This window comes from Engraulis encrasicolus, chromosome 21, assembly GCF_034702125.1.
Source record: "Engraulis encrasicolus isolate BLACKSEA-1 chromosome 21, IST_EnEncr_1.0, whole genome shotgun sequence".
In the NCBI taxonomy this organism is placed as follows: domain Eukaryota; kingdom Metazoa; phylum Chordata; class Actinopteri; order Clupeiformes; family Engraulidae; genus Engraulis; species Engraulis encrasicolus.
The window spans coordinates 10,446,121-10,458,620 of NC_085877.1; the positions used below are offsets into that span (position 1 = coordinate 10,446,121).

Genomic DNA, 12,500 nt, shown 5'->3' on the forward strand with positions numbered 1-12,500 from the left:
ACAGGTACGCACACACCACACAGGTACACACACACACACACACACTAGGGGTGGGCGATATGGGCAAAAAAAATTATCTAGATAAGTTTTAGAATTTTCACGATAACGATAAGTTGATGATAATTTCCAAAAAACACTTGCAAAAACCAGTAGGGCCTATTGGGGGAGGGGGGGGGGGGGGGGGGGGTAATCAATGTGTTTGAATTTTACTGTATGGGAATTTGGCAGGGCAGGGTGAGTAAAGCAGATCATTTGTAGGCCTATGTAGTCTAAACTGCATGTTACCAAGAGGTCTGCATAAATGATGGCATGTCTACACTAGGCTACATCACAAAGCATGGCAGTATAACAAAGCTACACATTTATGCTGTCTATTATTTGTGCATGATTCCAGACGAATTTCAATTCTGCACTGGAGGTAGTAGTGCTGCATTTGTGTTGTAACTGGGGAGGGACAGAGAGTTGGGAGAAATGCTGTGCTGAAGAGCTTTTGAATTTAATAACATGCATATGCTCTGGTCTGTAAAGTAATACTTCATCACTTGGCATGAAAACATATCCATGTAAATAAAAAATAGTTTTATAATGTATTGCTTATGATTCTGTTAGATGACAGCCATTTTGACTGGAAACAGTAGGCCTACATGGATAGGAAACTAGGGCAGCTGCAAATTGCATGTGTTGAATTTCACACATTGTGATTTAACTCACTGCACCAGTCTAACTTAACAGTACTTGTCCACTAGAGATGTCCGATATTATCGGCCCACGGATATTATCGGACCGATAATAGCATAAAATGTAATATCGGTCAATATCGGTATCGGATTTTTGACCTATCAAAACCGATATAATAATGCTTGAATTACTGTACACTTTTCTCCTTAATTATTTCTCTATTTTGCACAGGCGATGTTAATATTTGGAAAGCTTTGTTGTATTCAAGAATGCATCTAGTGGGCCGTTACAATAAAATTAAGCATTTTTTATTCCACAACGGGAGATGTGTAAAGTTACCTAATATTGGTTATGAGTAAAAATAACCCACATATATCGGCATCGGTATCGGCCGATATCGGAATCGAAAATTGAGAGTTGGACAATATCGGCATATCGGATATCGGCAAAAAAGCCAATATCAGACATCTCTATTGTCCACCTAAGCAGTTATGCCATCTGTATGCACTATGCAGGTGGGTGTTTGAGTAGTAACAGCCACTAATAGTTGTAGAGAACAACATTGCTTAGCCTAGTTCGCTAACTAGCATGCTAACTAGCGATTTCTCAGACCAGAGACAAAGCTATTTATCTTCCTAACTATTTGGCTTTCCATAATCACAGACGGTTGCTAAGTAAAGCACATAGTTTCAAAACGCCCTCAGCACCATGCAATGGCTGGTTTAATGGTTGAATTCCTCATGTAAATCCACCATTTGGATAACAGCAACTCTCCTCCTGTGCCCAGCAGCAGCAGTGCTATGCACGAGTGACACGGGATGGAAATTTCTCTCTCCCTGTCTGGCAAAACGCTGCAGCCCGCCCCCCTCAGCACTGTCTGCTCATTGGTTCACAGACTTTATTCTCCAGTTCACAACTACATTACTATTGGCTGAAAGGCTTGGCTGTCGTCACTGTCTGAATGAGTCCTGTCACAGCACTTTTGTTGATTTTAGCGTCTTCATAAAAATATCTCGATATTGCAAAATTACTCATCGTCAAAACAACATTTACGATAATTTCGCAGACGGTATATATCGCCCATCCTTAACACACACACACACACACACACACACACACACACACTAAACTCCATGATGGGTAGAGCACACCACGGTCATGCCACTTGACATGTGCTTGTTGATGTACTTTATGCTGTGTGTGTCATGGTCTGAATATAATAAGTTTAAGATGTGTGTGTATTTTAGTTGGCACGTGCATGCACATTTGGTGTGCATGTACATTTGGCATTTTTTATGTTTGTGTGTTTTGTTTTAGTGTTTTTTACATGTTTTGTGTGTGTGTGTGTGTGTGTGTGTGTGTGTGTGTGTGTGTGTGTGTGTGTGTGTGTGTATGTGTGTGTGTGTGTGTGTGTGTGTGTGTGTGTGTGTGTGTGTGTGTGTGTGTGTGTGTGTGTGTGTGTGTGTGTGTGTGTGTGTGTGTGTGTGTGTGTGTGCACGTGCGCACATGCATCTTTCAGGTGTGTGAAGGTATTTTTTATATGTGTGTGTTATATCCAAGTGCCTTAACGCTTTTCTCTCTCTGCAATTGGATTGAATTGAATTGAATTGCAATCAATCTACATACCAATTATGCACTCTTTATTCCTCTCCCCCTCTCTCTCTCTCTCTCTCTTTCTCTGTCTCTGTCTCTCTCTCTCTCTCTCTCTCTCTCTCTCTCTCTCTCTCTCTCTCTCTCTCTCTTTCTCTGTCTCTCTCTCTCTCTCTCGCCCTCTCCCTCTCCCTATTTCTCCCTCTCTCGCACGTTCTCTCTCTCGCTCTCTCTCTCTCTCTCTCTCTCTCTCTCTCTCTCTCTCTCTCTCTCTCTCTCTCTCTCTCTCAATCTCTCCCTCTCTCTCTCTCTCTCTCTCTCTCTCTCTCTCTCGCTCTCTCTCTCTGTCTCTCTCTCTCTCTCAATCTCTCCCTCTCTCTCTCTCTCTCTCTCTCTCTCTCTCTCTCTCTCTCTCTCTCTCTCTCTCTCTCTCTCTCTCTCTCTGTGCCACTCTGCTTGTTACCAGGCATGTGCCATGCAGATGCTCTGGTTGCTAGGCAACATGGGGTATAGTGGGCGTGTTATGCAAATGAGCCGTGACTGTCGCCGGGTAGCTGTCTCCAGTGCTGCTGTTGTCGTGGCGACAGCCGTGGCTCCCATTACATCCCATGCTGTTTGTTTGTTTGCCGATCTGTGTGTTTGTTTTCATGTTATTTCCTGATTTTTAAAAAGATATATTTTATCATGAGCCATTTGTATTAGGGATCAGATTTGGGGTTTTTTCTGTAGTTCTTTGGAGCAGGGTGTGCCTGTGTCTGTGTTGGGGTCTATGACTGTGTGTATTTATTAGTGGGTTGGACACACATTAAGCAAATACATACTGTACCTGCACACACACACACGCACGCACGCACACACGCACATCCACACCAATGCATTAGGTGCGGGTGGAGGGGGGGGCATGGTAAAGTCATAGGTTAGCCTGATTATCATTGACTTTCAAATCTCTTTGAGACTTGGGGACGTGGTTCCACCACTGAAGATCAGCTGCGCCTTGGCGAGGTTCACTTCAGCCGTGCTCATCAAAGCTGGCGTTGAGCTCGTGCACGTTGTGCAGCGGAAGTCCATATCAACGATTGTCGAAAATGCGATCATGTTGGCGAGTCGGGCATGCGTTTTCAAATTCAACTTTTATTGCGGACGCAGTGTGAGCGGACGCAGTGTGAGCATCCGTAGGTGAGCGGTAACGCAGCTGCACCCTACATGAGCGGTCCGCATTCGAGCACAGCCAAAAAGTCCAGTACAATTTGTGTCATCTTTGAGGGAATGCTATGACGATGCAGGATCATACAGACCAAAACTGACAGTTTTGCAACAAATGATTCCGATCTATGTACCAGCATGCCAAATTTGAGCTTCCTACACGGTTTAGTTCTTGAGCTATGGGCTTGTGAACTTTGACAAAATATACATCGTGAACAAAATATACATCTTACATTCAAATAAATTTACAGTGTTTCTCTTAAGTACCATGGGTACACTTGGTAATATTTTCAGAATTTTTTGAGACCTAAGTGCGCGGGCTCCTGTTGATTTGGCGTGGAATGACCCAGGCCTATGTTTGTGAAGGCATACCATTTCATTTTAACAAGTCGCCAGGCAGGAATTGAACCCGGGGCGGCCACATGATAAGCGGCACACCTGCCCACTGGACCACTTTCACCTTCCTTCACATGGTAGAAATTGCTCATATTGATATTATTCTCAGACAAGAAACGTTTTTTTTTTTTAAAGTATGCTAATTATCAGAAATCCTCCGAAATGAAAGACATTGGTAATTATTGACGCTTTCACTGGCATTATCACTCCAGAGACTTTTTAAATTGGTAGGCTGCTCTGCTTTAATCTCGTAAAATGCTGGCGGCAATATGTAGAACGGTCCGGTTGCCACATTGTTTCCCACAGGTTGAAATTCTTTGTAACACTGATTTATTTAGCCCGGTGTTAAACCTGGGAGCTACCAGGTTTGACTTGGAGCTTAAATTAACGTGGCAACTCCGCTGAGTTTCAGGTTAGCAAGCCTGATGGAACGGATCTGTGTCTAAAAATAGCGCAGTTTAGCGACTTGAACTCGGATTTGGGGTTAACGCCGTTGATGGAATGGTCCCTTGGTCTGACCAAGAGCATAACAATTAACGTTTCCCAAATGGTGACCCCCCCCTTCCCTAGGTTTGCTACTCGTTGGCTGGTGTCCGACAAAGTGGGTGTAGGTCCCGTTTTTTTTTTCAGGAAGTCAGAAACAATATTTCCATTGCTCCTTCCTTCGCCGTTCCTTCTAGTCAGGCCAAGAGCAACGGAAGTAGGAGGGCATGGCCTGGCTAGTCCTAGGTTACATACATTCGTATAGTAGCAACACAGAACACATACTGTACAGGCATGCAGTGGTGTAGTGTACTTTTTATGGTGGGTATACTGTATATTTGAGCATTTTTTGAAGTGGGTATACTGTATATATTCGTGCTATTCTAAATAATGGATCAATCCATTTTAAGTGGGTATACTGAAATCCCTGAAATTTTGAAGTGGGTATACTCCGTATACCTGCGTTCTATGTAGACTACATCACTGCACACATGCACAGCACACACACACACACACACACACACACACACACACACACACACACACACACACACACACACACACACACACACACACACACACACACACACACACACAGCACACACACACACACACACACACACACATCTGTTCAGCAGCAGTTATGGGGGCAAATGGGCTGTGTAATGGTGGCCCTCATCCAGAACAGAGCAGAGAGGAGATGAGCAGACGCTTTATACTGTTATTACCCTGTTATTACCCTCTACTCTATCTCTCTCTCTCTCTCTCTCTCTCTCTCTCTCTCTCTCTCTCTCTCTCTCTCTCTCTCTCTCTCTCTCTCTCTCTCTCTCTCTCTCTCTCTCTCTCTCTCTCTCTCTCTCTCTCTCTCTCTCTCTCAGTCATTAACAAGCTCTTTATTTTTATTGCTATTTACCCTGCACTTTTTTCTCTTATTTTCTCATTATATTTCTCCCTCTTCTACCTCTCTCTATCACTCCATCCCGCCCTCTTTCTCTCTCTCTCTCTCTCTCTCTCTCTCTCTCTCTCTCTCTCTCTCTCTCTCTCTCTCTCTCTCTCTCTCCTTCTTTCTCCCTGAGCAGCTCTTCATTTTTTATATCCTCTGCACTTTTGTTTTCCTCATTCCCTCTCTCTCTCTCTCCCCCTCCTCTGTCTATCCCCCAGCCTCTCCTTCAATTCTCTCTCTCTCTCTCTCTCTCTCTCTCTCTCTCTCTCTCTCTCTCTCTCTCTCTCTCTCTCTCTGTATCTTTCCCATCTCGTTCATTGTTCCTAATTAGCTTTTTATTTTTATTACCTCTGCCATTTAGCTTTACTCTCGTATTCCTCTCCTCCCTGTTTCTTTATCCGTCCCTTTACACACTTTCTCTCTCTCTCTCTCTCTCCCTCTCTCTCTCTCTCTCTCTCTCTCTCTCTCTCTCTCTCTCTCTCCCTCTCTCTCTCCATTCCCAATCTTTTCCCACCTCCCATTTCTGCATCCCTTTTCCTCTCTTCCTTTCTTCATTTCTTCCTTTCTTCTCTTCTTCTCTTTCATTTACTCTCTCTCTCTCTCTCTCTCTCTCTCTCTCTCTCTCTCTCTCTCTCTCTCTCTCTCTCATTCCAGTTGTCTTTATTGGCTGGGCCATTCCAACAGAAGCTTTGTTGCAAAAGCAAAAGACGGTAAACCTTGTCAAGAGCCAGTGCAAAAAATAGTTCAAAAGGTGTGTGTGTGTGTGTGTGTGTGTGTGTGTGTGTGTGTGTGTGTGTGTGTGTGTGTGTGTGTGTGTGTGTGTGTGTGTGTGTGTTATTGATTAAAAGCATCCTCAGGTTCTCAGGTGGTGAAGGCTGTCACCGGTGTGTGCTTGATCTCGCAGTTGAGTGGGCGATTTGGTGCGTGTGTGTGTGTGTGTGTGTGTGTGTGTGTGTGTGTGTGTGTGTGTGTGCTTGGCAGCTTGTGTGCACATTTTTGAAAATTAGATAGCTCCTGTATATATTTGTTTTGACAGTGTGTAAATATGTGGTATGCTTCAGGAAGAGTGTGTGTGGGTGTGTGGCTGTAGCCTTTTGCTATATATCCCTCTCGTGCCTTCCAGCCTGAGGTGTGTGTGTGTGTGGCCTTGCACCTACAGTGCTTCTCAAGCAATCCTTTGAGTTTGCTTTCACACTCTACAGTGAAGCATTGAACACACACACACACACACACACACACGCACACACACACACACAAACACACACCTACATATTCGCCCTGCAGTGAAGCATAGTGCATGTTCTTCTCTGTTCTGTTTAATTCAACAATTTGAATGTTCTTCTGAGTGTGTGTGTGTATGTACAATGCCTTTTGTCTGTGTGGCCTTACAAATCCTTTTTCAGCTCTCCACCCGTCCTTCAGTTGTGTGTGTGTGTGTGTGTGTGTGTGTGTGTGTGTGTGTGTGTGTGTGTGTGTGTGTGTGTGTGTGTGTGTGTGTGTGTGTGTGTGTGTGTGTGTGTGTGTGTGTGTGTGTGTGTGTGTGTGTCCGCATAAATTGTTTCCAAGGCAATTAGGCAGAAACACTGCAAGGATCGGATGCTTGATGGTCGTTTCTATGCAATGACATAGGAAGAGGAAATAATGCACATTACGGCCCTCATACCAAGAAATTACGATGAAATTACTTTGCTGTTGCAGTTTAGTTACTGGCATACCTACCACATAACTACTATGATGACAAAGTAGCTGTTTCCATTGCTAGGTCTATATTAGCCTAATTAACTAGAAACTACAGCGTAATTGCACTGGAAACCGTATGGTTATTTTGCTGTTGTTACTAAATACAAACAGTTATTACTATGAAATTACACTGAAATAACTATGAAAATAACACCTTATTAGCGGTCCGTAAAGTGTTACCCTTCATGCTTCACTCTTTCTCTCCATTATCAGCTGATACACATCCTCACACCTGAGCTTGATGTCTTAGTTGAGTGGACTGTTTGTGCATGTGTGAGTGAGTTAGGGTGGCCAGACGTCCGTCTTTTCAGTGCCTTGTCCGGCGTAAGACGCCGCATTAAGCCGGACAAAAATGCATTAAAATGCATCAAATTGCATCTAAGGACCACACACTTGGGGGAGGACCCTCAAATCCCGCGTCCTAAAATATGTCCTCCTTTTCCCTGTCACTTAGATGGTCACCCTAGAGTGAGTGTGTGTGCGAGAGTGAGGATGGTACTGTTATGTTTGGATAATGCTGTTTGTCTCTGATGAGACCATGATAAACAAAATGCTTTAGATGGTGTCAAGCATTTGAGGTGGTAAAAAATGATTTGTAGAAAGAAAAGTGCCCCATGATGCTCAAAGTCAAGCATGGTGGCGGGAGTGACATGGTTTGCGGCTTTTTATCATTTTGACCCCCCTATCTGTGTCTTTTCAGATCCCTTGTTTTTATCCTTATTTCCGTCTCCCGTCATGTTGACGGGTGGCTTTGAAGCTGTGTTTTAAGTTTGATGCCAAGCGAAATTGGTGTTCAAATTCCCTCTCTTTCTGTCTCTCTCTCTGTCTCTCTCTCTCTAGGTTCCGCTGTTGTTGCCTGTATTAATGTATAAGTTGGGGAGGACGACTGATCCAGCGCTCACACACTCTCTCCTCTACACACTGCCCAAGATGGCCACACACAAGGTACAAACATACATACATACTGTACATACACACACGCGCCCAGTGCGCCACAATCATTTGTGCCCAGGCGCCGCCCCCTTGTGACGCCCTTCCCACTGCAAAAAACCCCCTGCAAAAACGATTATAGTAACTGACAACAAACACTAATAGTGATGTTATTATTACAACCTGGTAATAGTGTAGAAAAAGCACTTTTTATTGATGATTTTAATATGTTAATAATTTTTTAAACATGTTCATAGCAATTTTGTGATTTCACGGTTGCCCGGCCGGCCCGCCCCTAGGTCCGCCTCTCTCTCACACACACACACACACACACACACACACACACACACACACACACACACACACACACACACACACACACACACACACACACACACACACACACACACACACACACACTCTTTATGCTGTGCATTCTCTTGTATATGGCTTAGTCTCTGTCACTCTCCAGTCGTGGCAGACATACCAATATTTCACTACTTCTCTTTTTCTCTTTTGCTTTCTTCCTACTTCACCTCTCGCTCAATTCACTTCATTCCTCTTTTCCTTTGTTTACCTCCACCTATCTCTCTCTCGGTCTCTCTCTGACTCTCTCCCCTTTTCTACTATCCCCCCCTCTCTTTCTCTCCTATCCTCCTCTCCCTCTCTCTCTGTCTCTCTCCATCTCTCCCTCCATCCCTCTCTCTCTCTCTCCTCCATAGCTGTGTGTTCCACAGGTGCTGCACGTGCTGCAGACTCTGTGCAGCGCCCCCAAGCTGCGGGCCGTGGTGCTGCGCCTCATGACGGCCCTCTGGGAGAGACAGGTGGGAGGGAACTTCCTGATCCTCACCCAATCACTGGGCAGCTCAATCACTCCTTATCCAATCACACGTGTCTTTCCAAATATTTGCATATTTCTCTGCAGTCCAGTCGTGGCTCAGTAGATTACAAAGCACCATACAGCGGCACGCTGTAGGACATATTATCATCATGAAGAAATGACGTCTATGTCTATATCGATCATTATGTTGTGATGATGGTGTGTGTTTGTGTGTATGTTTGTCTGTCTGCGTGTGAGTGTGTAAATGTGTGTGTGTGCATGCGTGTGTGTGTGCATGCGTGTGTGTGTGCATGCGTGTGTGTGTGCATGTGCGTGTGTGTGTTCAGGACCGTGTGTACCCTGAGCTGCAGCGTCTGATGTGTGTGTTGGAGAAGGGCGCCGCCCTGGTGGGCAGAGAGGGGCAGTGGGAGCAGCTACTGGCCAGGGCAGCATGTATCAGGGATATATGCAAACACAGGTACACACACACACACACACAGCATGCATCAATGATATACTTAGAGACACACACACACACACACACACACACACACACACACACACACACACACACACACACACACACACACACACACACACACACACACACACACACACACACACAGTCATCAGTCACATACTCAGACATTAATGAGATTTTCCATTGGTGTTTTTGATGTGTGTGTGTGTGTGTGTGTGTGTGTGTGTGTGTGTGTGTGTGTGTGTGTGTGTGTGTGTGTGTGTGTGTGTGTGTGTGTGTGTGTGTGTGTGTGTGTGTGTGTGTGTGTGTGTGTGTGTGTGTGTGTGTGTTTTTCCATGTGTCCGTTTTTCTGTGTGTGTGTCTGTGTGTGTGTGTGTGTGTGTGTCTCTTTGTGTGTGTGTGTGTGTGAGTGTGTCTCTGTGTGCCTGTGTGTGTGTGTGCGTGTGTGCGTGTGTAGGCCCTATCAGCATGGAGGTGACATGTTGGCTGCGATCACACACACACTGTCCCAGTGCACTCGCAGGGACCAGGCCACCCCTGCCACCCTGGCACTGCAAGCCCTACAGGAGCTGTGCAGAGCAGAGGTACACACACACGCACACACACTCACACACCTAATTTCACACTTACAATATGCCCTAAAATCACACAGACATGCTCTCTGATACTATGACGTGTTGGCAATCTGCTCTGTGATCTGATAATAATCTAATAACCTTCTCTCTGGTAGGTGGTTGACATTAGCTCCACTGCTCATGAAGCTCTTTGATAGAATGATGAGTTAGCAATGAACTCTCTGATTGGATGATAATCTCCTAACCTGCTGTGTGATAGGTGGTTGACATTGGCTCCACGTGGAGGGCCCTGTCCCCTCAGCTGTGCTCTGACTCCAGACCCCTCATCATGAAGAGCACTGCAGAACTGCTGTCACTCGTACCACAACTAGCAGTCAAGACGGAGGACTACGAGGTACACACACACACACACACACACACACACAGACAGAACTAGTACACAATCATGGGCAGTCATGGGTAATCGGTTAGAGCGGGCCTCAGACTTGCAGCCCAAAGGTTGCCGGTTCAACTCCCGATCCGACCGGTTGGTGGGGGGAGTAATTAACCAGTTCTCTCCCCCATCCTCCTCCATGACTGAGGTACCCTGAGCATGGTACCGTCCCACCGCACTGCTCCCCAGGGGCGCCACTGAGGGCTGCCCCCTTGCACGGGTGAGGCATAAATGCAGTACAGTACTGTTGTGTGTGGTGTTGTTGAGCATTCCTCTTGTGTGTGTTGTTGTGTCGTGTAGAAGCTGAAGGAGCAGGTGGTGGCTGTGCTGTGGGGGTCTGCCCTCTACAAGGTATGTTGCATTACATTACATTACATTACATTACATTGTATTATACCAGGGGGGGGTAATTATTGAGTCCTCCAAGGGCCGTACCATGAACACAAACCAGGATTTCCCCCTGCACTGTAGGTCTATATTGAAGGTGGCTTCCTTCACAACAGACCCCACCTTCACTAGGACCCCTGAAAATACCGTATTAGCCCGAATATAAGACGATCCTGATTATAAGACGACCCCCCATTTTCAGGCTCATTATTTGGGGAAAAAAGTTTTTTGAAGACTTAATTTTGTTTCACATTGGAAACTTTTCTCAAAATGCAGTTTTTAATTTGTTGGAAAATCTGAGGCTTTTTACAAAGAACAAATTTCACAATATAATCTTCATGGAATTTCCATGATATAAGACCACAGATGGCTACTCATATCCTTTTCCTTTCTTTACTCACTTCACCTGTCAAGCGGCAATAGGCACCTACAGGCTACAGCCGCCTGGGCCCGCCTGTTTAAAGTGCGACGCAACATAGCCTACACTCAGAGCATTAGTCTGCGCCAGCCAGGCAACCAGTAAAGATAGGCAATATATTGTGCAATGCACAGATTTTGCAAAATGCTTAGTTGCAACATGCTGACAGCAGTGCTGACAGCAATATCTAACCAGCAGCCGTCTCGCCAAATCGCCGTTCATTTTATGCATCCAAAGTTTTCCGTTGGACTGTAGAAACCGAACGTGACCAAAGGCAGATTGACGCATTGCACTTGAAACCGATGCGCTGCCTATCAGAACCACGTTGACATTAGAAGTCCGATTGATATTCATTTCGTACCAAGGGTAAAACTCCTAGTGATTTTATATGAACAAGACAATCTCTTGCCCTAACCATTATTCTGTGTTGCTGCATCGTTGCGAGGCATATCGTCAAAGGCACCGCTTGTCAAAGGCGCCGCTTTCTCGCGCACACACAGATGACCATTGATTGGCTGATGACAGCATCCAAAACTTAGCCTACAGGTTGTTCGTCAAATCACCCTTCATTTCTTTATTTCTAGTGGTGTTGTCGGCTGACCAGAGAGAACGACCAAAGCTTTCCTGATGAGACTGTAAAACCAAACACAAATAAAAGCAGAGTAACGAGCCGCGATTGACTTGTGTTTTTCCCCTTGCACTGTCGTCCGCATCGCGTTGACATTGACAGTTGATAGAGTGCAACAGGCATCTGCAAATTTGATATGGCCAAAACAATCTCTTAACCCATCCATTATTGAGTTTTGTGGCATTGTTGTGAAGCATAGACTAATGGCCGCATTCAGTTTAAGTGAAAGTGTAACTTTTTTCTCTAGCGCGCGGAAATAAGACGACCCTCCTTTTTAGAGTAATATTTTTATAACAAAAACCACGTCTTCTATTCGGGCCAATACGGTATAACTTAATTGTATTGCAAATGTAATTTGTACATTTTTTTTTGTTTACTTTTTTATGTAAAGCACACTGAATTGCATTTGTGTAGGAAATGCGCTATACAAATAAAACTGCCTTGCCTTGCCATATTTCATGTAAAACTGCACAACATTAAAATGATACTGAGGGCCAAATAAGACTGCCTGAAGGGCCGCAATAGGTTCCCCACCTGTATGCATTACTCTTAGCTGACGCTTGTATCCAAAGCCACTTACAGTGCCCTGTATACCTATCCCAAGCCCTCCCAACTGATAGTTAGCCTGCACCACTGGAACATTTCCTCCATATTCCCTTGCATTATTATAAGTGTGTGCGTGTGCGTGTGTGTGCGTGTCCGTCCTGCGTGCGTGCGTGCGTGTGTGTGAGTGTGTGTCACGCGTGCGTGTGTGCATGCCTGTGTGTGCGTGCGCGCGAGTGTGCGTGTGTGTGC

At 45.2% G+C, this 12,500-nt stretch overlaps 1 protein-coding gene across 1 annotated transcript in view; it reads left to right on the plus strand.

Moving 5' to 3' along the window:
• The window catches only part of focad (focadhesin), an 87,258-nt gene that overhangs the window by 37,850 nt on the left and 36,908 nt on the right, over positions 1–12,500 (plus strand). The window contains exons 12-18 of the mRNA XM_063187543.1: positions 1–4; positions 7,874–7,978; positions 8,686–8,787; positions 9,131–9,261; positions 9,722–9,848; positions 10,099–10,233; positions 10,573–10,623. The exon at positions 1–4 is cut by the window's left edge and continues 284 nt beyond it. Of these exons, the coding sequence (XP_063043613.1) occupies positions 1–4; positions 7,874–7,978; positions 8,686–8,787; positions 9,131–9,261; positions 9,722–9,848; positions 10,099–10,233; positions 10,573–10,623 (655 nt within the window). The remainder of the gene's footprint in view (positions 5–7,873; positions 7,979–8,685; positions 8,788–9,130; positions 9,262–9,721; positions 9,849–10,098; positions 10,234–10,572; positions 10,624–12,500) is intronic.